The sequence below is a fragment of the Corythoichthys intestinalis genome, chromosome 8 (assembly GCF_030265065.1).
Source record: "Corythoichthys intestinalis isolate RoL2023-P3 chromosome 8, ASM3026506v1, whole genome shotgun sequence".
NCBI lineage: Eukaryota > Metazoa > Chordata > Actinopteri > Syngnathiformes > Syngnathidae > Corythoichthys > Corythoichthys intestinalis.
This window is the reverse complement of record NC_080402.1, coordinates 31340127-31367569: the sequence shown is the minus strand read 5'-3', so window position 1 is coordinate 31367569 and position 27443 is coordinate 31340127. Positions and strand designations below refer to the sequence as shown.

Here is a 27443-nt window from a genome sequence, read left to right as displayed (position 1 = left end):
AACAGTTTTCAGTAACCTTGACAAACATGCGTGTGGATGAAAGAGCAAGGTTCGTGGTTTTGTTGCTCTCCAAATTTGACTTGTAGCCAGCTTCTGATTATTTTCCATGTGAAAACTGTAGGTGTAAATGTGAATGTTTGTCTCTTTTGTGCCATGCGCACCATTGCAATGTTTCATTAAGTGACGAGTGCAGACCAGTCCAGGGTGTACTCCGTCCCTCCCCCAAAGTCAGCATGTTTAGAGCCGTGCATCCTCATATCACAGAAAGGAGAAGCTTTAGAAAAACGATAAATGGATGAACGGATGGAGATCCCACAGCAGCATTTATATGTCAAATAGATAATGACAAATATGCTATATGAAATTTTGTCGTGATCCTTATACCTGCCTTGTCAATGACTCCGGTATCACTCAAAAGTGGTTTCGTTTATTGTTTGACATTTACATAATTAATCGGCCAAAAACCAGCATGCGACGCTTCATGCAACGTTGAAGAAAAACTTTGTTGATTGTACTTGAATGTTTTTCTCATAACTGATTGCTCAAGGCAACTAAGGTTAAGTTTAAATTCAGTTTTATCTCACTATAACAATTGTTTCCTGGCCCAAGAGAAACCAAGGAATTGGAATTGAAACCAGGAAACTGGTATTGAAAATTTGGCCCAGGGGTCTTCTATCATATCTCGCATATATAGAAATATCAAGGATACTGGTTGAATGCCTTGGTTTCTTTTAGACCGGGAAACAATTGTTATAGTCCAATACCATCAAATAGATTTTTTTTTACCATAATTCCCAAAAATATTTTTGGTTTCAATTTAAAACTGCTTATCACAAAGAGCACCATACCTTCAGTGGCGCATGGTTCTAGCACTTTGAGAATAATTAAAAATAGTTGGACATCTTACCACAAAATCCTTAGGCTTTGGCTGCAAAAAAATGTCAGGAAAATATTAAGAACAGAGAAGACTAGAACATTATTAATGATTATTTGGGGGCTCTTTAAATGTTAGCAGTGTCAGGTGTGTGCTGACTTCTTTTAACTTGAATTTGAAAAATACTAATTCTGAACAGAATACATTCTCAGTTATAAGCACATGTGCACTGATTTATATCGTAGTTAATTGATCTATTTTTAAAATTTGTTTCATACCATGTAATCTTTGTTTACTTTCTAAATGTTGTTGAGTCTTGTCTTATTTTGAAGTCGTGTTTGGTGACACCTGCAGTTGTGCTTATAGTGCAATACAAATTGAATATGGTTGAAATGACATATTATTTTTATTTTGGCTTTAAATTCTGCCTTTGGGGCAAGCAGTGAAAAAAATCTGTACACACATTTTGTGATTTGTGTTTTCAATTAATTAATCAGCCCTGATACAAAGGGCTGGTTCATGGCTACCTAGTTTCAAGACGATCAGTTTACAAATGACGTTGGAGTAAGTTCACAAGACCAAGAATAACAGCAGCAACTACAACAACATGTGTGGCAACTTAACAAGTCTTCAGGCGGCAAAAAAAAAAACAAACAAACAAAAAAAACGTTACATGGAACTATTTGACTTTGGGAGAGCATAGACTTCATAATGATATTGATGGAACATGGAGCGTGGAGCCGATTAATAGGGGGCCTATCTCCGTCAAAACTGACTGAGTGGTAACACAGACAAAGAGCTTTTTCCGTTGAAAATTCTTTGAAATAAATGCTTAAATCCCTGAATTCTTTCTAGATACGGATGTAAAACAGTCTTGATTCTTTCTTAAAAGAGCAAAGAACCGGGCAGTTAGCATTTATTTTACGTAAATATGTCGAATGTGCTGCTAGTCTTTAAGCCACTGTAGCGCCGCCTTATCACCACAAAGAGCTTTTTCTGTTGAAAATGATTCTGAATAAATGCTTAAATCCCCGAATTCTTTATAGATATGAACGTAAAACAGTGTCGATTCGTTGTTAAAAAGTAAAAAAAAAAAAAGTGCAGTTAGCATTTATTTTACGTAAATATTGCAAAATATGACGCCAATGCCGTAGCGGCTAATTTCTCCCATTGATTTTTGTCACGTTTCAAAATGCATGCATGGTATGGAAAATATTATAATAACCTTGAGTCCTCGAACAAATCATTCCTGAGACAATCCTTCCTGTTTGTATGCGGTACAGCTTTCGTACCTTTTCAACGTAAATCTGACGTTAGACCGCTACGTGCGTGTGTTTGAGAATAACTCCTCTTGATGTGGGCAGGCCCCCTACTTGAAGGCGTGGCGCAGTGTCTGACGGATATAATTATGATCTCTATGGGCAGAGGTTTGTGCTCTAGTAAGTGTTTTTCCAATTTAAGTTTGGCGCGACGACAGTGGTTTTTACCCTAAAAGTCTGAAACATATCTTTTCTACAGGTGGAAGGACACTTGACTGAAATATCTTCACATTTTTTGTGAGAACAGAGCAGAAAACATTTGCTTTGACAGTGGCATAGATCTCTACAGAGCGACCACAAAGTGGGCGCATAGAAGAGTTTCATTCAGCCTCAGGTCCTCTGTGAGTTGTATTCCTAGCGAATACATTTAAAAACTGCTCCATCTCTTCCCACCGACAGCTTAGTGGTTTGCCAGTGCAACACCACACCAGTGTCCAAGCATTATGTATGCATTATTCTGTTTTGAATGCTGATAGTACTTTGGCCATTTCATGCCGCGGGGGGGGTTAGCTGTGACAGAATGGAGTGAGGGTAAAATACCCTGGTCCCCGCAGCCAACTGTGAAGACTTTGAAATCGGGTCAGTGAAAAACGCAGTAGAGACAGCCAGTGAGGCCTCTTATCGACATCGACAGAAATAGGGAATTTGATAGCTCGCCATGAAGGTTTGGCCCGTGTTTTCCGGGGGAGGGAATGGTTGAGAGGGCAAATGTCGGTGAATGAGACAAGTCAGCTGACAAGCAGCAGTATTACATGCTTGTGGGTGCTGATGGTTGTAAGCTGGAAACGCATCAGTGAGCGTAATCATCAGCACTGACTAACAAACGGTTGAAGAACTATGATGATTTATAGCTTTCTGCTTTAAAGACAATAGACAAAATTTAAAAATACATATTAGTCTTTCTTTCACTGATTACTCATGGAAGTAAAATGTTGTATAATATTCAATATGTATGCAATTTCAAGGCTGAGAAAACGGCAAATTTCTCTTAAAGCACAAACATTGTCCTTTTAATTTTAGTGTGGAAGAGTTTGTATAAAACTACCAGCAATGCAGACCATCACAACTCATTCACTGCAACTGACAGGGATGGACGTCCATTTCATTTTAACAAGGAGGGCTAGCAGTCTATGGAGTCACATGAGTGCCAAAATTAAAAATAAATAAATAAATAAATGAATAAATAAATATAAAGAGAAATAAATATATAAATAAATAAATGAATAGGTAAATAAATGAACGAATAAATAAATATGAAGAGAAATAAATATATAAATAAATAAAAATATAACGGTATACTTTGTCATTGACATTTACTTTTGGTCATTAACAACCACAAACGGAAAAAACAATGACAATATTTTTCATTGACTTTTACTTTCTGTCATTAAACACCACAAACGGAAAAAACAATGACAATTGTATTTTTTGCCTTTGCCTTTTCTGTTTGGCTTTTACATTGTCACTGTCATTTGTCGATCGCCTTTCCTCTTCGGGAACGTAAATGGCAAATGCGCAGAGAAACGGTCTGTCATTCAAATGACGTTAGGCGGGGCTTTCCAACCAGGAATAGTAGTCGATAACTGATTATTCCTAGTTTACCTGAAGGAAAGTGACGTCGGTTATCGAGTTGCGCGTGCGTTTTTTATGGATAGGATAGACTGGATAGATATGGATATGGATAGACTTTTTATGTGATAGATTTAACGATAGAAATACATTTTTCTAGACCGGTAAAAAAATATATTACAAAATATATTATTCGACACACATGCCAGACCATTCAAAGAATAATTATTTTCTATGTCCGAATCTTTGCGTTTATAATCATGACGACATTGGAGGAAGTGGCGTAGTGCAGTCACACAAAACAGCCGCGGTCGTGCTTGGGTAGCCTAACGGCGCATGTGCGGAAAGTTAAACCAGGAATAATCAGTTATCGACTACTATTCCTGGTTGGAAAGCCCCTCCCAACGTCATTTGATTGACAGACCGTTTCTCTGCGCATTTGCCAATTACATTCCCAAAGAGGAAAGGCAATCGACAAATGACAATGTGAAAGCCAAACAGAAAAGGCAAAGGCAAAAAATATAATTGTCATAGTTTTTTCCGTTTGTGGTGTTCAATGACAGAAAGTAAAAGTCAATGAAAAATATTGTCATTGTTTTTTCCGTTTGTGGTTGTTAATGACCAAAAGTAAATGTCGATGACAAAGTATACCGTTATATTTATATATTTATTTCTCTTTATATTTATTTATTCGTTCATTTATTTACCTATTCATTTATTTATTTATATATTTATTTCTCTTTATATTTATTTATTTATTTATTTATTTATTTTTAATTTTGGCACTCCTGTGACTCCATAGCAGTCACTGTTATCTAACTTGGAAAAAGTTTTATTGTAGGTTAATTAGGGTCATTGTGGTAACACCAGAGGCATATATTTCCTTCTTACAAGCAAGTGTACCATTGACATGAATTTTACTGGTGATATGACTGTTGCATTCTGACTAAGCAAGTGAATGCCCATCCTAAAGTCTTTGACATGTTAAAAAGCATTGCCGCTTTTTGCACTTGGATAGTTACTTGTTTTTAAAAGCTTGTGGCATTTCTGAGATGTCACAAATTGCTGCTGATAGAGATAGACAGTGACAATACTTGAAAGAGACAAACCAGACTTTTTCTTTCCCAATCACACCTCTAAAAGAGTCTCTTCTCTTGCTGGAATAAAAGAACATTATAAACACCCGCATTTATAAGAGGTGACAAGGAAAGATTGACAAAAGGGTTTAGAGGGTGATTTTGTTTGCTGTTTAGCATTGGTGAAACGATCTCTGGCTGGAATACATGGGTCACGTAATTCCCCTCCCCAGTGCCCTTCCACCCTCTTCTTGAGGGATTAAACCAGGACAAGTCTTGAAGAAACTTTCAACTAAAACTTGAGCTTTCCGAAATTATTCTCAGCATTTCTGCCTTCTGGCTTCATCCATGATTCACTTAGTCCATTCAAGTATCTTTTTTTAAACCTACTTGGCTGGCGTAATGTCTCGACTTATCAGCCAGCGAGGGATAAATGACTGAGTGCTTCTCCTCAGAATTTGCTACTTGCTGCAGTGTGGGATGGAGGCGAATGTGTTCTATCCATTGTTGTTGTATCATTGGACTTATGATGTTAGTTAGCCATTCTAGACAACCTTATCTGATAGTTTGATACAGTTATGACAAAACAGGAAAAAAATGAATCCATTTCCTCAAATATTGGTTTCAGTATGTTTAGTGTCCATGTGACTAAACACTGCACCTCCTCCACGTACATGCCTCCTTTTACCCTCCTCTAGAAACAAATTTAGATTGTGCCATATGCTGACTGTTGGTATGTTTGCTGTGGTTGCAAACACTAGGGATGTCCAGATCCGATCACGTCAGGTCGATCGCGCTTTTTTTCAGAGGATCTGAATCGGATGACAGGGATCGGGTTTTTTAATTTAGAAAAAAATTAATTGTTTTTCTGCTTCATGCTCATACAGCCTCTCACTCTCCCTCCTGCTGCTTTTCTTGGTCACCAGTGCAACTGGTGGAGCATTTGTATTAGAGAACCTTAATCAATATTTATTGGTGGAAAGAGGGAAAACATATACATAAAAGCATGTACACTGGGGCAAATAAGTATTTAGTCAACCACCAGTTGTGCAAGTTCTCCTACTTGAAAAGATTAGCGAGGCCTGTAATTGTCAACATGGGTAAACCTCAACCATGCGAGACAGAATGTGGGGGGGAAAAAAACAGATAATCTTATTGTTTGATTTTTAAAGAATTTATTTCCAATTTAGAGTGGAAAATAAGTATTTGGTCACCTATAAACAAGATTTCTGGCTGTCAAAGAGGTCTAACTTCTAATAACGAGGTCTAACGAGGCTCCACTTGTTACCTGTATTAATGGCACCTGTTTTAACTCATTATCGGTATAAAAGACACCTGTCCACAACTTCAGTCAGTCACATTCCAAACTCCACTATGGCCAAGACCAAAGAGCTGTCAAAGGACACCAGAGACAAAATTGTAGACCTGCACCAGGCTCGGAAGACCGAATCTGCAATAGGTAAAACGCATTGTGTAAAGAAATCCGACTGTGGGAGCAATTATTAGAAAATGGAAGACATACAAGACCACTGATCATCTCGCTCGATCTGGGGCTCCATGCAAGATCTCACCCCGTGGCGTCAAAATGATAACAAGAACAGTGAGCAAAAATCCCAGAACCACACGGGGGGACTTAGTGAATGACCTACAGAGAGCTGGGACCACAGTAACAAAGGCTACTATCAGTAACACAATGCGCTGCCAGGGACTCAAATCCTGCACTGCCAGATGTGTCCCCCTGCTGAAGCCAGTACACGTCCAGGCCCATCTGCGGTTCGCTAGAGAGCATTTGGATGATCCAGAAGAGGACTGGGAGAATGTGTTATGGTCAGATGAAACCAAAATAGAACTTTTTGGTAGAAACACAGGTTCTCGTGTTTGGAGGAGAAAGAAACTGAATTGCATCCGAAGAACACCATACCCACTGTGAAGCATGAGGGTGAAAACATCATGCTTTGGGGCTGTTTTTCTGCAAAGGGACCAGGACGACTGATCTGTGTAAAGTAAAGAATGAATGGGGTCATGTATCGAGAAATTTTGAGTGAAAATCTCCTTCCATCAGCAAGGGCATTGAAGATGAGGCTTGGCTGGGTCTTTCAGCACGACAATGTTTCCAAACACACAGCCAGGGCAACAAAGGAGTGGCTTCGTAAGAAGCATTTCAAGGTCCTGGAGTAGCCTAGCCAGTCTCCAGATCTCAACCCCATAGAAAGTCCGTGTTGTCCAACGACAGCCCCAAAACATCACTCCTCTAGAGGAGATCTGCATGGAGGAATGGGCCAAAATTCTGTCTCTCATGGTTGTGGTTTACCCATGTTGACAATTACAGGCCCCTTTAATGTTTTCAAGTGGGAGAACTTGCACAATTAGTGGTTGACTAAATACTTATTTGCCCCACTGTATGTAAAAATAAAAATGCCATAGCCAGGAACTTTCAGGCAAAAAAAAAAACAAAAAACAAATCCAAGCTCCTTATTTGAGGCACTAAGTGTTTTAATTCAGTTTTGAAAAATCTAAAACATACATACTGTATTCTCTTTTGAAAGATTGCTAGCTAAGATGGTCTCTGTTCAACTTGTGTAAATCTCAATTCAAATGTTTAATTTAGAAGGTTACCCAAATCTTGCATTTGCGAGAGAAGTGAAGCCGAATAATCTGTGGTTAACAGCAATTGAAGATAAACAAGAATAAAAGTATAATCTGGACAAACTTCTAAATAGCGCAAAATTTTATTGCAACTAAAAATCTGATCTTTGTAGCTATGGACAGGAATCTGAAGCGGCGGAGGTCTGTCCCACCCGCTGTCGCTGAAATGCCAGCAAAGCAGGGAGCTATTAAAAATTAAACATGTCCACGCTGATGAAAAGAGAGGAGGATCTGTTCAAGTAGCAACAATTCCAAAGATTGTTTTTTTTCCACAAGCTGTTGCAGTGCTAACATACTGTGGCTAGTCAACAAACTGCAAACAAAAAAGACTTTTCAAATGTAATCGATAAATAGTGAATAAATAAATGCAATTTTGTGAAACACATTTGAACCAGGTATTGTCCTTTTCCCTCTTTTCCCTTGCAAAAGTAAATCTCATTCAATCCATATTAAATCCAATGAGTGATTCGATCTGTTGTTTGTACTGAACATAGGAAACAATTGTGTAGCGTTTAAGGGACAAATAAGCTTCATTAAGCATCACTGAATAGCGTCATAGCCAACGGTCTATATCATTTAATTGGTGTCTCCTTGCTTTCCTGTTCAATTAACAAGATAATCTCCCTGCCAAGATTTGTTGTTCAACTGCAGAAGTCTTTTTTTCAAACTTAATTAAGTTTGACAAATTTCTCTCTCAGGGAAATGATTATATGATTAATTAAAGAGAGCACTTAATTAGCAACATGCTGCCAGTACAATAACCTATGAAACATATTCCATCTCTGCGTCAATCAAAAGTGAATATTCATTTCTTTTTTTAATGCTCAACTTTTTAGAAGCCTCCTGTAAGGTTAGTGAAGGTTTCGTAGAATCACTCCTGCAGCTTTTTACTAGACCTTGTTTTTATTTTTAATTTCCACACCAAATGCATCCAAAGATCATTTCCTCATGTGCTCTCAGTTAAAAACATTAAAATTGTCCAACATTGCTTTGAGATTCAGAGGCAAGGAAGATGTCAGAGCAAAGAAAGCCTTCACAATGCGAGACGTCTCTAAAACTCTTTTCTGAATTGTACCTTTCATGTCAAGTAAAGGGTACAACATAGGCAGATTTCCCCACCCCCTGTGCCTTTTGAGTAAGAACAATAAAACGTTTTTTCCCTGAAAGAGTGAATGTGTGTAGGTTGCATGGTCCTGTTCTTGGTGGGTATTTTCAGCACACGCATGTAATGTATGCATACAAACCCTTTATATTGGCCACCGTAAGAGTGGGCATCATTGACATGTCACAGCCAAATAGTTTTTATCTGAAAAAGCTTTTAATGGGTCATGCGAAATCCTGTAATCAAATATTAATTCAAGTAAAAGTTTTTTTTAAATAGACATTTGAAAGATGAACATATGTGACCTCACTGAGAGCAAGTAGATAACATTAAATGAAAGGAAGTACAATGGATGGGGGCTGGTACTGTGGTACTCCTTTTTTGTCAGTTTATTTCAAGATGTTAAGCCTTGAAATGGATTATAAAAGCCAAACAGGCATACTGAATTTTTTCAGAAGTGAAATACAGCAAGAAAATGAAGTACTTTTAATTCTTAGGTGTTCAAGTGGCTAATTCCAAAAATATAATTTTTAACATTTTGTACTTGCTGCTGCTACTACTTTTGGCTCTATCTGCAACCCAGGTACTCCAATTTTCATCTTCACAGCTGATAAATTGTCTTATGCAGGCTCATGTGGAACTGGGTTGTTTTTTTTATTTTTTTTTTATGCAGAACATTTTTTCTATGTGCGGCCCAGTGAAATACTGGTTGGCGCATCTGTGTGGTTTCAGATCTGTGCTCTGGACTTCTTGTGGATTTTACATGTCCTGCATGTTTGTCTTGAGTTTACGCTGGGTACTTTTATTTTTTTCCCATATTCTAAGAACATGCATGTGAGGTTAATGGAAGACTCTAAATGTCCTTATTTGTGAATGTGAGTTTCAATGATTTGAGCAGGAGTTTGCAAAACAAACTTACCACTTGGGCCCATTTGGGCCCGTTTCCCACAGAAAAGGTACACGCTACAACTACAAGGCATTTTTGCAATTTAAAAACATTTTTTTTAAATTATTATTATTTTGGCTATTTTTTGAGTCAACATTGTTAAAAAGTTAAAAAGCAATAATGTGTTTAACTACATACATACATTACATACTAATAAAGACATGAAAAATCTTTTAAAGTAGACTTTGCAATTTTCATTCATAAATACAAATCTGCATTAAAGATGCACTAATTCCGACACCAGTATCGGCAGGGGTGCCGATCTGGCTCGAAATGTTAGTATCGGTATCAGCGAGTACCAACAACGAGGGCGCCGTCGCACCGATACCATTTACTGGTCCGGTAACACTAAACGCAGCCTTTTTTCTCCTCACTCCAATCTGTGTTGTGTGAACAAACGTGATTAATTTGCATGCTTTGCAAGGGATCACACAGACCGACCAAGCTGCTCAATTGGAGCATCCCGAAGTCAAAGGTGCTTTACTTTTCTGTTTTTTTACTGAAACAAATGCCGCAGTAATTTGAGACCTGTTTCAAAAGTGCTATAGAAGTAAGCTAACTGTAGCGGACCCGCTCAGAATAAGGGTGAGACTTGACCATAGACTTCAAAACTCTATATATATATATATATATAATATAATATATATACTACTCTATAATATAAAGTCTATGACTTGACTGATGATTTAGTATCTTTTATAATAAAACTTTGCAAAATGTTTCTTTTAACCATAACAAAATTAAGCCAATCACCTCACAAAATAAAAGGATCACTAGAATCACCGTAAGAGCTTTGCCTCTTCCCGAGGGGCCGCTAGACGAGATCAGAACACTCACATTCGCCATGACTCGTTTTCACCCACCTTCAAGCTACAAACATTGCAAAACACTTGAAACAGCAAACACACCAATACACCAAAATAAAAGCATAACCGGAAGTAATGGCGATTTACAAAATAAAAGACATTCGGTAGACATAAAAATTAGGCTTAGGTTACTTACAAAGAAAGGGTAAATCTGTGCTAGTGTATGGGCATTGTAACAATGTAGATTAATGAGCTATATAGGTACTCTCCATTTACCATAAGTAGCTAAGCTGTGTGTGCGTGCGCGCTGTTTGCATTTGTGTTGCTATAGATGGAGTTGAGTTATGTTGTTGCTGGTGCACAAAGAGGGAGGCTAATAGAGAGACAGGATGCTGTGGTCAATTATTATTAATATTACTTATAATTTCATGAAAGTTGCACTGTTTGGCCTTTGAGAGGTTTAAAAATGTTTATTCAGTTCATTCAGAGTTTATTATAACGAATCTATTTTTACTTTCTTACTGTTGGGCTAGTGTTAAACATGTTTTAATTTCACAAATATAGCACTATTGTGGCCTTTGAGATCCAAAGGTTTATTCAATTATTGTCATTTATACATATATGTGTGTATTTATACACTGTATATATAAAAACGGAGTGGTATCGTATCGATATCAGGAGATACTGCACAGCCAGGTATCGTATCGGGGCCAAAAATGGTATCGGTGCAACACTAATCTGCATACATACATTGCAAGAGACTGTCATTTTCTTTGAGAGATGTCTCTAAAACTTAAAATACAAAAACCTTCTGGCTTTTATTTGTGCCTTTCATTTTCCTTTCACTAAATATGACAGGGAACAACCCAAAAAGGAAGAGAAAATCTTCAAATCTTAAGAGGCAATTGAATTTTCTTCTTTGTGATAGCAGAACTGGTCCTACTGGTGTGCTTACCAACTGCTTCCAAGGTGCAAGCTGGGTTTCTTTCTTTGTTCAGTTTATTCATTATTGCCACACCCTTGCTTCCAGATTTGCCTTCCTTAAATGGCTGGAATCTCTTGATGCTTGTGGACAAGTAAAAAGCACCATGGCCTCTTCCTTACACATCCTTCGAGAGTTTCCTACATACTGGTAACGGATAGGAACTTACTCTGGCACGGATAATCTGCCACAGAAATTTGATTGACGCCAGACTAAAGGGTTTTTGAAATTGTAATGATGTGATTAATTGGCAGTAAAACTAAACTTTTGTCAGAATGATGTTCCAGAATGATGATACTACTTGAGACCATAAAACCCATTGACATGTGATGCACCACAAATGCATTTATGACGAGACTATGAAATTGATCAGGCAAAGCGGAATGAAAGATAAATTAATGAATGAACATGAGTGCCTTTAGGCATGTTTTCGTCAATAGTGTTCTTTTTTTTCTTTGCGCATCCTAAAGTTCAGGCCAAATCACACTTTAGTTAAATCAGTCCTCTTGAGAGTCTAATCTAGGGGTGGGCAAACCGGTCCTCAAGGGCTGTAGTGGGTCCTGGTCTTTGTTCCAACTGATCCAGCACAGACAGTTTAACCAATGAGGTTTCTGCTGAAACAAAAAGCACCTTACTGCGATCAACTGATTGCGCTTGATTGGTGAAAAGGTTTCCTCTTGATGGGTTGGAACAGAAACCCGCACCCACAGCGGCCCTTTGCGGAATAGTTTGCCCACCCCTGGGAAATGTCATCAGTTCATTTTGTTCTGAATTAATGTAGGTGGCTGGCACTGAACCTGTACCACTCCAGAGTCCTGCCAGCAACTCTTGTCTGAGGCTTCTTAATTTCTCTTCGTGCCCTTTGTTTTTGGGCTGAGCGACATCTCCATGGCAACAGCCAGAGTGGCAGGTCTCACTGCACTCTGCTCTGAAATGGAACAATCACAAATTTCATCAAGAAATGGCGCCCAAGAGGAGGGAGGCACACCTTGTGCTATTTGCCCTTTGTCTTAAGTGCAAGATATAAATATTGAAATGTATTGTGGGATAGTGTTGAAGAACACAATGGGCTGGACAGTTAAACAGAGTTTCAAATGCTTGTGCTTTCAGTCATTATCTCACAGGCCATCTTGTTCCCGTAAGCCCATCACAAATAGACTGAATTAACAGCAGCTGTCCACAACTGAAAGAATTGTTGTGAGTCAGCCGCTTTACTGATCCAACAGCGTTTGGTTTCAATGGCTGGAGATCGACCTATGACGCTTCATAAGTCAACAAAAACCGCCCCACAACACCCTTGCCTCCTGTTTTTTGACTCACTGTCTATGCATCCCATTCATCTCCTCTCCCTGTGCCCCTTGTCTGGCAATCGTTTTCAAATTATTATGTATTACTAGATATTACATCATAATGCTTTTCTCCTTCAATTCATTCACTGTGTATCACGGAGCCAGTGTTTTTTTGGCAGCCCTTATAAATTTCGTCTTAGTCATATTTTAGTCATTTCAAAATGTGTTTGTCTTCGTCTTATTTTTGTTGTCGAAAACATAAAACTAATTTCGCCTAGTTTTGGTCGACATTTACTAAAAATATTTTCGTCTATAAAATTAAAAATTTTTGAAGAAATGAAGGTTTCCAACTATTTTGAATGAACATTGATAGATGAGCACATATTGTAGTATTTACAAGGACAATGCCAACTTGGTGATAATACGTACTCCGCAGGAAATCAGTACATTATTTTCAATGAATTATTCCCACCTAGACGCCACGAACTGTATGTCAAAAAAAAAAGTTGTCCGAGAGTTTAAGAGGATGCGCGCTGTTAGCATTACGCTAATGCTAATGTAACGTGAATGCTATGATAACGGTACAAGTTACATTTGGTGGTGGATGATCACTCAGCACAGACCTTACAAGGCTAAAGCAACATTACATCTTCTCTCTGGACAAGATAAGAAAACAAATCTTACCGTGTGTGCAAGCCTTGAGAGGAGAAGACACTGGCGAGTTGGAGTCAGGAGGGCACAACACGTCAAATGAGTGACAAAACTAGACACTGCTACGATGCAGGCTAACTACATATAAAATGTCACACATTGTAAACACGTGATGGAAACATTTGTGCATTTTCGTCTCGTCAGATGAGAACTGGCATTCGTCTCGTTATGTTTTAGGCTACCAAAACACGTTTTTAGCTCAATATTGTCTCGTCATCGTCATGAAAAAAGTGTTTTTTGACGAAATACTTTCGTTACCATCATCGTTGACGAAAACAACACTGCACGGAACACAAACTGGAATTAAAACTCCATCCATTTTCTTCAATGATGTTTCTCCTAAGGGTTATGGGTGAGGTGGAACCTATTCCAGCCGATTTAGGGCAAGAAACAGGTACAGCCTAAACTGTTAACCAGCCATTGACCGGGCAAATATACACAAACCTTATTCCACAATCACATTTATATACCTATGCTTAGTTTAGAAGAGTTAATGGCCCTTGTGTGGAATGTCAGAGAATGCTGGATTATGTGGGGAAAATCCACAAAAGTACATGGAGCAGACATACTCAACACAATGAGGCCAGAACAAAGAATCAACACGTGTTACTGTTTACTATTACTATCCCTAAAAGAACATTGTTATTATCAAATCATGAAAAAAATTGCAGGCAGTTTTCGGCATTTCACTTCACAAATACACATTTGGCGTCTCCTATTTGTATTAATGATAATGGGATCAGTAAATGACACACATAACTATGTCTGCATATTGAATGACATCATTTAGTTTGCCAACGTGTATACTTTTTTGTCCAATGTTGTGTTTTACAGCCACTTTGGGGACGTGATAAGTGGGACTGTTCAGTTTGCTAAGTAAAGAAGCACTACTGGGTGCATATTTTACTGAAAATTGTCCTTGTCACACCACTTGCCTCCAAATGATCCTGGTCCTCTAGGAGCTGTCGCAACACGTCACACATGTCATTCTTATTGTCAACCAGTGCTTGCCCATATTTCCTTGCAATGATTCTCTTTTTCTTCATCCAATAATTTCTTTCTGTGATTCATGCTGTTAATGTGAAAATATCATAGGCATGATTTTCTAAACACAAGTTAGAAAAAGTGAGCATATACTGTATTGAAAAAAATAAAATAAAAAACTCACTATGATATTCTTGAAAAATTATGACATGACTAGTACTGTCCCTGTTGTGAATGGGAATGTAATAGAAAATGAATGAAATAGCTTGTTCTACTGAAGGAAAACCAGTGTTAGTTTCAGTTTATTCAAAATATCATATCAAGGTACACACAAAAACATGTTCATTTACAAACAGTTCATCTGATAAGATGCGTAAAGAGGGCCCCTCTGAATAAGCTATTCAAAGCTTTTAGTAGCTGCCCAGTTGGACAGCACACACACACACACACACACACACACACACACACACACACACACACACACACACACACACACACACACACACACACACACACACACACACACACACATACACATATAGTGGGGCAAATAAGTATTTAGTCAACCACCAATTGTGCAAGTTCTCCTACTTGAAAAGATTAGAGAGGCCTGTAATTGTCAACATGGGTAAACCTCAACTATGAGAGACAGAATGTGGGGAAAAAAAACAGAAAATCACATTGTTTGATTTTTAAATAATTTATAAAATATAAAATAAGCATTTGATCACCTACAAACAATCAAGCTTTCTGGCTGTCAAAGAGGTCTTAACTTATTCTAACTAGGTCTATCGAGGCTCCACTCATTGCCTGTATTAATGGCACCTGTTTTAACTCATTATCGGTATAAAAGACTCCTTTCCACAACCTCAGTCACTCACACTCCAAACTCCAAGACCAAAGAGCTGTTGAAGGACACCAGAGACAAAATTGTAGACCTGCACCAGGCTGGGAAGACTGAATCTGCAATAGGTAAAACGCTTGGTGTAAAGAAATCAACTGTGGGAGCAATTGTTAGAAAATGGAAGACGTACAAGACCACTGATAATCTCTCTCGATCTGGGGCTCCATGCAAGATCTCACCCCATAGTGTCAAAATGATAACAAGAACGGTGAGCAAAAATCCCAGAACCACACGGGGGGACCTAGTGAATGACCTACAGAGAGCTGGGACCACAGTAACAAAGGCTACTATCAGTAACACAATGTGCCGCCAGGGACTCAAATCCTGCACTGCCAAACGTGTCCCCCTGCTGAAGCCAGTACACGTCCAGGCCCGTCTGCGGTTCGCTAGAGAGCCTTTGGATGATTCAGAAGAGGACTGGGAGAATGTGTTATGGTCAGATGAAACCAAAATATAACTTTTTGGTAGAAACACATGTTCTCGTTTTTGGAGGAGAAAGAAACTGAATTGCATCCGAAGAACACCATACCCACTGTGAAGCATGAGGGTGAAAACATCATGCTTTGGGGCTGTTTTTCTGCAAAGGAACGAGGACGACTGATCTGTGTAAAGTAAAGAATGAATGGGGCCATGTATCGAGAGATTTTGAGTGAAAATCTCCTTCCATCAGCAAGGGCACTGAAGATGAGACGTGGCTGGGTCTTTCAGCACGACAATGATCCCAAACACACAGCCAGGGCAACAAAGGAGTGGCTTCGTAAGAAGCATTTCAAGGTCCTGGAGTGGCCTAGCCAATCTCCAGATCTCAACTCCATAGAAAATCTGTGGAAGGAGTTGAAAGTCCGTGTTGCCCAACGACAGCCCCAAAACATCACTGCTCTAGAGGAGATCTGCATGGAGGAATGGGCCAAAATACCAGCAACAGTGTGTGAAAAGCTTGTGATGAACATTTGGCCTCCGTTACTGCCAACAAAGGGTACATAACAAAGTATTGAGATGAACTTTTGGTATTGACCAAATACTTATTTTCCACCATGATTTTCAAATAAATTCTTTAAAAATCAAACAATGTGATTTTCTGGGGTTTTTCTCCACATTCTGTCTCTCATGGTTGAGGTTTACCCATGTTGACAATTACAGGCCACTCTAATATTTTCAAGTGGGAGAACTTGCACAATTAGTGGTTGACTAAATACTAATTGCCCCACTGTACATACAATTAATTATGGAAAATTTCAACATTTTGGCCACATCGGATTTGATATGAGATACCTTAGTAATTTTATTCACAGAATCAGCATATTAAGAATACCTTGCAAGGAGGTTAGTTTTGAGTTTTTTCTTAAATATGGAGATGGAGTGTGGAATTTTCAGTATTTCGTCAACTTCATTCCAGATCTGTGGTCCTCTGCACACAATTCCAAAGCTTGTACACTTTAGACTTCTGTTTTTCCCAGTGATGTGATTTTTCCTTCTGGTAGTATATGTGTGTTGAGAAGTACAGATTGGGATAAGATCACTTAATATATGGTTTAGTTTATGGATGACCTGATATATTACGGAAGCATTTTGAAAGTAGTTGTGTTCTTTTAGCCTCAGAAGGTGGTGGTGGTGGTGAAAAATTCATTTGGTTGGAGCATTGAACGCGGACCATGTTAGGGCACGTACAGTATACCTTTTTTCTGTAGTGCTTCAAGCTTTTTTAGATAAGCTGGAAATGGGTTGCACCATAGGATATTACAATATTGTAAATTTGGTTCAAATAAAGATGAATACAGAATGAGAAGTGCAGAGAGTGGGATATAATGTCACATTTTAAAAAACAGAGCAGCATATTTCGACAGTTTATTTGTAAGCTCATCAATATGTTTTTTAAAATTAAGGTACTCATCAATATGGACCCTCAGGAATTTTGTAGAGCCGACTCTTTCAATGTTTTCTCCATTTATGTTTAAGCAAATTTGTTTGACGGCCTGTTTTTTATGGGAGCAAAACACAGTGTAATTTGTTTTATTGATATTTACAGAGAGTTTATTAGACTTGAACCATGTGTCTATTTTCTCTAATTCACTACCCTAATTTTCGCACTATAAGGCGCACCTGACTATAAGCCGCAGCCCACCAAATTTGGCACGAAAACGGCATTTGTTCATAGATAAGCCACACTGGACTATAAGCCGCAGCTGTCCTCACTGTATCATGGGATATTTACACCAAAAGATATTGACCGGTACAACCTTATTTGACAGCTGCATCATACGACCGACTGTCATAAGACCAAATGAACCATTATTAAACTTTGAACCAATTACTGCAAAGCTTTATTGCTTCAAGAAGCTTAATTTGGCCATCACTGCTCCCTTGGGGGAGACAGTCAACCTCTGCTGCCACCTGCTGTTGACTGTTGTCATCCAACATGCCTCTTAGCATGCATTGCAGCGCTACAGATGTAAATAACAATCAAAAATCATGTTCTGTGCTAAATATTTCTTCAGTTACTGTTCCATTTGTTTCATCAATTGCTAGTTAGGGTATTTGCTAACACTTTATTTGACAGTGGTGCCATAAGACTGTCATTACACAATCATAATTATGACATGTCTCTGTCCTGAGCATTCATGAATGCTTATAACAGATGTCATTAAGTGTTATCCGGCAAATGATCTCACTTTTGAATGGATGCAAAAGATCCAAGATGGACAAAAATTGAGTTAGTGACATAATTTGCCAAATGACACTTAATGACATAAGCATTCAGTAATGTCCATGATAGTGTCATGCCATAATTTTGATGATCTTATGACAGTCTTATGACACCGCTGTCAAATAAAGTGTTACCTAAAAAAAAAAATCAACAAATAAGCCGCACTGGACTATAAGCCACAGGTATCAAAATGAAGGAAAAAAGTAGCGGCTTATAGTCCGAAAATTACGGTATTTATGATTTGCTCAAGTGCAGATGGATTTTTATGGGAAAAGAATATATTTGTATCATCAGCAAGTCTTTGAGCAAAAGCTCCAATTGATAGCATTCAGCATTTATGCTTTATGACCATATCAAGTCTTGGTAAATACTGATTTACCAGTGTGGCTTGAAATAAAATGTAGCAAATGAAGGGTTACAAAAAATACTGTTGCTCCTTAATATCTCTATATGATGGACTGCAGTACATCAAGCAGTTGTACACCTGAGAAAATGCTCAAATATGTGAATGTCCGAGTATTAGCCTTTTATTTATTGTCAAAATGCCACAAAGAGTGCAAATTGATTTTTTTATATTGTTTTGTCCATTTATAGCTTCACACCTTGCTGCACAATTCATTGCATTTTAATGAAAACTGAAGGGTTGAGAAAAGACCTGATCGTCTTTGTTTTAATATATAGCATGAGTATTGTCTTACTCTACATGTTTCTAATGTATACTTTTAAATTGGCATAATCAGTGTACAATTAGTTTTATTTTCAAACGGCTCCAGTCATGTCAAGATAATGCTTTCCACCAAACTATTCTTCCATTTGTCTAAAACTGCCAGAACCATTTAAGTATAATTATCTTTTTAGTTTTTATTCAGAAAGCTCATTCTATCATACAGTACATCTTCCAAAGGGTTCAATTTCAAAAGAAAGAACCAGCATTTGATCTTTGGGCAAAGGATTTTTTTGGCCTTAGCTTTTTGAAACATGGGTTATTAATCTCTTTTGGAATATGACAAGAAAAGTCACATTTTCAACGGTGGCAGTGATGAAGATTGCAAAGGTAGAAAAAAAATATTGCACTGTTTGAAAATGAAGTTACTCGTTTGACTGTTGGGTTAAAATGTATGAAAACGGCAATTTGTACAGTGATCTAATACATTGGATTTTTTTTTTTTTTTTTTTTTTTCATAAGACTATGGGTACCGTATTGACCAGGAATTACAATTTCTGGAGAGACAGTGGGTAATTTAAAAAAAAACATGTATTCTATATAATTTGGCATTTTGATGGTGAAAAAATATCCTGTTTGCCTTTTGGCAGTGCATTGAGTCAGTGATGTAAGTCTTAATTTGTGGTAATACAGGATATAGGACAGTGTGTGTGTCCTGTCTCATGTCCTGTGAGTGTGTCAGATGAGTTTAGGGCAGAGGTAGAAACGCACCAGGGATCAGCCCTGAGTCTCTTTTTGTTCTCAAAAATGATGAATATACTAATGGATCCAGTTGAAGAAGAATTCCTTTGACGTTCCTTGACGAAATAGTGACATGCATGGTGCAGGTAGATGCAAAATTAAAAAGGTAGACTGCACTGGGAAAGAGTGTGAGAAGCACCTCTCTTTAGGGATGCGCCTGAATGAAAAAGTGCAGTGGCTTGAGAAAAAGAAAAAAAAACTGTCTAAAAATGTTGTCAATCAAAGCAATGTCATCTTGAAAAGTCGATTTGACTACAACTGTTGTTTTTGGAGGACTTCGTTTTGGTCTATTTCCAGGCTAGTATGCATCATATATTTGTTGTGCCACATATAGACACCTTCAAATATGCAACCAGATTGGTTGCTAAACTCCCACGCGCTCACCAACAAGCTTCAGAGACACGCTTAGTAGTATCCCATATGAACGCGTGCCACAGGAAATCAGTTGGGATTTAAAAGAACATATGTCTTGTGTTGGGGAAAAGAGTGCCGACATCCCCTGAGGCCAGCTATCACTCTGCCAGCGCTTTCCGAGTCTCTAGTCAAGACAGACAAGTCAATGCTTTCATTTCTTTTTTGATGTCAGTGGATGTATGTGTGGATCATAGCAGAATTGAATAAATGGATGGACAGTCTTTCATGTAATGTGTTCGAATGTACTGTTGGGAATTGAAGACCTCTTCATTAAAACTTTTTACTCAATGTAAATATTAAACGTCATCAGTGATGCACTGCAATTTTTTCTTTTTTTTTTTTGGAAGAAATTATTCACTTACATGCAAACGAAAAAGCCTCTTGGCTATCGGCATTGCCAACTTAATTTTGAGGTCCATTTTTGGGGACAATCCTAGTAGTCTACACCCTGGACTGATCGCTTGTCAATAATTATATTGACATAGGCAACCATTAACATTAGATTGTGACTTGAGCCCCCGTTACCTGCACCGAAGTCAGTTCTCATGTCATACTAAACCATTTATAGTACCAGTACTCTACTTCCATGATATTATTTATTTAGAAGAGAATATCAGCGCAAAAGCACTTCTATCATTTTGGATGTTAAAACCATAAGGATGAAGCTTTCCATCATTCCATCAGTGCGGAATGCCAACTGGAGGAGAAATAGAGAGGGACGTGAGCTATCGCTAAAATGAAGTACAGTGAGACAGAACTAACTGAGACGAGATTTGAACCATTCCTTTAGTATCTGCGTTACTAATAACAGTAAACGGCAGTTGTATTTTTTAAACTCAAATTTCAGTTTATAGCAAATATAAGTGACGTCATGCAACCTCTAATTGCAAAATTATTTCTGCATTCCTCATACTGCTCAGCGGAAGCTTCACTTACTAAATTTTATCTGCATTTGTAATTGGGGAAATCATAATTGATTAATTAAAATATTCATTGAAATTAATAATGAATAAATGTTGTATTTTGAATTTATTTTGCTTACAGTGGATAAGTAAACCAACTGTTTCATTAGCTGCTTCTTCTTCTTTTCCTTCCGGCTTCTCGCTTCAGTGGTTGCCGCGGCGAATCAGTTGTCTCCTACTAACCCTGTCCTCTGCATCCCCTGCTCTCACACCAACTACCGTAATGTCCTATTTAACTACATCCTTCAACCTCCTCTTTGGTCATCCTCTAGACCTCCTGCCTGGCATATGTATCCAACATCCTTTTGCTAATATGCTCATTGTCTTAATGAATATTAAAAAAAAAAACAATTTCATGGCAAAAAACCATGCTAAATTAAGACAACAAAAATTACAGGAGTCTTGATAGTAATAATAGTCAATACTCAGTTTAATTCTGGAGTGAGCTGTCTTTGGCCCCTGGGACGTACGTTGCTCAAATGTACTCTTCTCCCTGGTCTTTTTGTGGGACGACATTAGTTTTCTTTTGGTCTTTTCTAATAGCTAGTATACAGTATTTAGTGTGCTTCGGTAACTGACCTTCATTGCAAATGGTGGCACTTTATTAAGCGCCATTGCCGACACCTAGGCTATCCTCTACATTGCTATGTTACCTGGTTAACATAAAAACTGAAAGAATCCAGCAGTACTCATACAACTAGCTTATCTACTAACATGTATGACTCATCCCCAAAATATCTCATTCAAGAAGACACTTTAAAATAGGCTTCCACACCTAAAAGATTGAAAAACTTCAGAAAAGCATTGACCTAAATAAAAGGTGACACATGGCGTGACATCAGCCAGTTTGTGCACGAGCAGGTTGGGTATTTTTGCCAGCTCTCACATCCACTTTCTTTTAATTCTGCCTGTTGGAAGTCTTCCATCTTGATGGATATTCAAAAACAAAATGTCAGTTCAGATTTTTTCGGGTGAAAATAGTTCTTATTGGCTAATAGAAAAACGTGGAACATTTTGACTTTTAATTTTTAATGTACTTTAAAGTCACAGGACCTTTAAGGTTTCGAAATGACAAACTTAATAATTGAGGTCACGATAATCATGATTCAAAATGTTTCCATTATTTCATCTTGAGTTCATTGATGCTGTCTGAATTGAGGTCTTGTGAGGTCATTTTTAGGGCTGCAGCTATCGAACATTAGGCGAGCCGATGGTGCCCGATTCGGGTTTTCGGGGGCGGTCATCGGTCGCGGGGTCCAGCCGAGGCTGCGGAAGCGTCGGCGGGGCCATGGTCGGGCAAGGCTATTGTTATGCAAGCGCTATATGACAGTGAATGCATTAAACAGTGTTCGCCTTGATCTCCAGTTTGAAATGCTCCCATACTTTTGACATTTTCTGCCTTTTCTTGGTGCATTTATCCTGGCTTTCGTTGGCTTCTTCGTCGTTATCACTATATCCATGCATAGTTGAAATCAAATATATCCATCGCCGCTGTTTTCTTCCGATACGCACGTGATGTCAGCGCGTTGTACCGCATTAAAAGTAGTCTGGGCAAAACGTGATGCTTAAAGCTAGCAAAATTAAATGATTCCTCGGGGCCTACCTGGTCTTTTTGTGAGTCGACGTTAGTTTTCTTTTGTGTTATTCTAATAGCTAGTATGCAATATTTTGTGTGCCAGGGTAACTGACCTTCATTGCAGGGACCTTGCACCTTATTAAGCGCCATTGCCAACACCTCGGCTATCCTCTACATTGCTATGTTACCTGGTTAACATAGAAACTGAAAGAATCCAGCAGTACTCACACGACTAACTTATCTACTAACATGTATGACTCATCCCCAAAATATCTCATTCGAAAAGACACTTTCAAAAACTAGTAGGCTTCCACACCTAAAAGATTGAAAATTTCAGAAAAGCATTGACCTAAATAAAAGGTGACACATGGCGTGACATCAGCCAGTTTGTGCACGAGCAGGTTGGGTATTTTTGCCTACAACTTGTGTTTCTGGAGTAACCCATGTCTTTCATATCAGCCAGCTCTCACATCCACTTTCTTTTAATTCTACCTGTTGGAGGTCTTCCATCTTGATGGATATTTAAAAACAAAATGTCAGTTCAGATTTTTTGGGGTGAAAATAGTTTTTATTTGTTAATTAAAAAAAAAACGTGTAACATTTTGACTTTCAATGTTTACTGTACTTTCATTTCACAGGACCTTTTAAGGTTTTGAAATGACAAACTTAATAATTCAGGTTACGATGATCCAAAATATTTCTATGATTTCATCTTGAGTTAATTGATGCAGTCTGAATTGAGGTCTCGTGAGCTTGCCGGAAGTCGTGCGTGAAGTCGATTCCATACATTGACATAAAAGGTTTGGTTTCCTGAAAATGCTGGCTGAATCTTGAGGTCTAATAGTCAGTTGACCTGTGTCTCCAGGGACCCAGCTCATTGGAGGACCTGTCCAACAAGCAGCAGCCCAGAGGCCGTAACAGTTTTGTCCAAGAACACTTTCAGGCTCAGTACAGGTGAGAACATTCATGCAACATCTCTATGTGCAACTGAGTTATGCATTTAAACTTTCAAATGTACTGTAGAGCATTTACAACCTCTCTTATATCAAAACTAATGTCAACATATAGAGAAATTGAGTAGTATTAAATCAAACTGTGCACTTAAGTTGAATAACAAACACGTTGTCTGATGTTAAGCTGAGAGCCAAGGAAGAATCACTTGACATGTTCAAATTTTGTTTAATGCTTGTGGCGTATTTTTCTAAATTATCCTATTTTTTGTAAGATTTTGGTTTTTCGTTTTAGGTTTGCCAACTTAGTACAGGAGAATTCACATAAATTAACTAACTTCTTCACCACGCGTTGTGACTAAGCGCATCCAAATATATGCGTAAATGCCTTTGAGGCTCTACTCATTGAAGCTTTTCTTACACACGAAATATTGCCTTATGAGCACAAAGACATGGAAACAACTATTAGCTAAAAGCACACACAGAAATCACACTCCACTCCACCAAGTCACTTTTTTTTCTTCAGAGGCACACACCTCCAAGACACTACAGTCTGCATATTAGCTTTGTTTCAGAATTAGCAACATTGATTTAGTGTTCATATTCTTGATATGTGTGCCAAGTAAAGTTTTGACTGCCCTCTATTGGAGGTAAAACCATACACCCGAAGTATGAATAGACAGGCATGTACATTTAGACATCACATTTGATTCAGGGCGAGGGGATCCTTCTAAATATATCCAATACCTTGTAAGTGTTCAATCATCAGATAGAAGGGTGATGAAAGGAGAAACCGTCACACAGTCTGTTTGTAATAACTTGTTTGATTGACAGCTCTTGTTAAGTCCACAGCACTGGTGAGTTGGTGCTCTATAAACTGGACAGTCTATTACTGATTATCTGCTGTAGTGTCACAGCTAACAAGCTTATCGTGTAACTGCAAGACTCACTACATTGGACTGATGAAAAAAAAAAAGAATATTTTTTCCACTGTCTAATTGACAGAGAAGGTTTCTTGGAACACGTCACTAGTAGCCATTTTCTCAGCATCCAACTCCTATCCATTTCAAAGTACTTTGAGTTTTCAAGACCCATGGGATATAGCTTAATAATTGTATATACCTTATTGGCCCGGATATAAGACTAGTGGTCTAGACGTTATACCCATTCACGACGCTAGATGGCGCCAGATATAGTTGAAGCGATGTTCTGTCATGACAGATCTCACCTAATCTCAAGTTCAACCAGTTTGCATTATTTTATTGCAATGTTTTTCCTTATTCAGATTTGTTTCAAGACTACAGTTACAGTTAGACTTAACTTTGATTGTTAATGCAGTTATTGCAATTTTGTTGTTTTATCACAATAGATTGGTTTATTTACATTTCAAAAACCAGAAGCCATTCATTTACGAATGTGATTGCACTTTAGTTTACATATTTAAATGTTCAGATATTAAGATTTGAATGAGGCAAAATAACATGCTTTTTCTCTCAAGTATATTGTTATAATCATTTGTTTCAGATGTACTGTAATTATTTTCTGTATAAAAATTAATTTGGTGTTCAAAAAGTCTTTTTTTCCAAACTTGAGTCTTGAAAAAGAGGGGGTCGTCTTATAATCAGGGCCGTCTTATATTCGGGCTAATACGGTACATCGGATCTAGGGCTGAACGGAATTGGAAAAAACTGACATTGCGACTTTTTGGGCTTTTGCAATATATTGCGATATTAAAACTAAGAATTTTCACCAGATGACTTAAATGGCTGTGTTTGGGAAGACTTTGACAATGACCATATCGTATTCATTAAAGATGTCCCGATCCGATCACGTGATCAGGAATCAGGCAGATCGCACCATTTTTCAGATGATCGGAATCAGGTGAGAAGGATCGGGTTTTTAATTAAAAAAAAATAATTTATCTTTTTCTGCTTCATGCTCGTACAATCTCTCACACTCCCTCCAAACTATTTTTCATGGTTACCAATGCAGCTGGCGTTTGGTACTGAAAGTAAAACATAATTGACAGGTTTGCAGCTTTGATGTGGCCAGAGACGCCTCAGTAGCTCTACGATCAAAGGCACAAATGTCTTAATCATCGTTAAGCTTGGTACACAGTCTGAAGTGTGCTGTGGCAACTCATTCCTTGTGTAAGTGAAAAGCTGTTCTCAGCAGCGTGAACATTAAAGCATGAAAAAAAACTTTTTTTTCGATATCTGATCAGGACATGGTATTGGCAGATTCACAAAGTCAGAAAAAAAAGTGTTTTTGTAGATTTTTTTTTTTTTATAAATAAATCAATAAATAAAATATATTGAAGCAATAGCGTATTTACTTTAATTAAAGAATAAATATATATGTTGGAAAAAAACCACCACCTGACACCTTACTTGCTACCAGGTCACGTTGGATAAGGCGCTATATTGGAACGGAAACGTTAACTGTTGACAAAGGAGGTATTCACATGGGATAAAAATGAAATTTTCTAAAATTTAATTCCAGGTCCAAAATAAAGATGATTATGATAGGTTATATCAGTGCCCAGCGAGGATTTAGACTGTGGAGAACTTCAAGTCGTTTGCTTTGTAGCCATATTATTGTTTGTTTTTGCTGTTGAGCTGTGGCCGTGCAGAGCGCTGCTGGATTTTCGCATACAATTTATTTGAGTGTTGCGAAAAGTGGTTGTTAAACTGAGGCACATTTGAGGTTTTCGTTTTCAAATGTGTGTGTCATTGTGCCGTCTAGCTGCGAGGATTTGCATTATAATACATTGGCGCTTTTATTTCTAATCCAAAAACTCCCAACACACACTGTAGGTGAAATACAATGCTGTCTTTGTAGTAGCCTAGTAGGAGTACGATACCAGTAGTAGTCATGCTGCCACAATTTAACGTTTTACTGGTGAGTGGGGTGGCCAACAAATTTACAAAGTGGGGCCGTGGCTACCCCTGGACACCCCGTGGTGGCGCCATTGTCTGGGACTAGCTCGTTTGCTTGGGTGTCTCTGTTGCTAGACCACTACCTATTTAGTGATAAACACTGGATTACTAGGACCAATTATTAAAAACAAAATTGATCTGTTATTTGAAGTGTCAGTTACAGGGACTTACTTTGGGGGAAAGCAAGGCTGCAGCAGATGTTAATTCATCTTTGCTTAGAAAAATCTTTGCACACACACATCAAGCCTCTTCCTTCTTGTTCCGATGGTCTCCCTCTTGTCTTCCTTCCCCCAGTTTCTTTCAGTTCTTCCGCAGATGCTCCTCTGAGGGAGTCGGTGGAGTTCTCTGATCTGAATAAATGTTTGCGATTAGAGCCTATGTTGCCTTGTGCATTGGGCTGCCAACGTGGGAAGTGGTGCTCGCGTCACTCGTGTTGCCACGGTTGTGTTTGAATGCATCTTTGTCAGAGCCTCGTTACCTCTCTGCCTGTCAGTCTGACTTTGTTGTGTCTATTTTTAATGGCCTGTCGGCACTAAGACGCCATTGAGCTCCAAACAAGTTTATATAACATGTATGACAGATGAGCTTGTAAGTGTCACAAAAAACATCCCCAAGGTCGAATTATTCTGTTCTATTCTATTCTATTCTATTCTATTCTATTCTCTTCTATTCTATTCTATTCTCACGTTTTCATTAAATAAAGCGGCAGTAAATAATTGTCAGAAATTGGTGAAAACAAATCAACTCTGTTTATTGTTAAAACAGCATACGTATCAGAATGGGATTGGCTTTTTCTGATTTCCGCCTAAATTGGAATTTACCCTTTAAATACCTCAGAACACTCTTTTAATATATTGAAAAAAGGAACTATCTAAATAGATGCATTATACATCATTTTACTGTCCTCGCCAAGACGTTAGAGCTAAGTCCGAGCCAAACAGTGAGCTAAGCCCCGAAATGAGGATGTCAGACGTCCGTGTGGTTTGGTGACTATTCAGCTGCTCATGACATCAACACTTGCTGAATTAAACTAAAATAAAATGAGATTAAATCAGTCTCATCTTCAATAACAGCAATTAAAATTTGCGTTTACAAGTAGCTGCTGATACAGTAATAACAAACGATTAGCATGTATCATGTGTGTTTGATAGCATGTTAGATCCCGCACATCAGCAAAAACAATCGCATAAACTCGCCCCAAGTATTCGACCACAATTGAAAGCTC

At 38.1% G+C, this 27443-nt stretch overlaps 1 protein-coding gene across 1 annotated transcript in view; it reads left to right on the top strand.

Moving 5' to 3' along the window:
• The window catches only part of usp43a (ubiquitin specific peptidase 43a), a 165073-nt gene that overhangs the window by 42367 nt on the left and 95263 nt on the right, over positions 1-27443 (top strand). The window contains exon 3 of the mRNA XM_057843065.1: positions 23195-23283. Coding sequence (XP_057699048.1) covers positions 23195-23283 — 89 coding nt within the window. The remainder of the gene's footprint in view (positions 1-23194; positions 23284-27443) is intronic.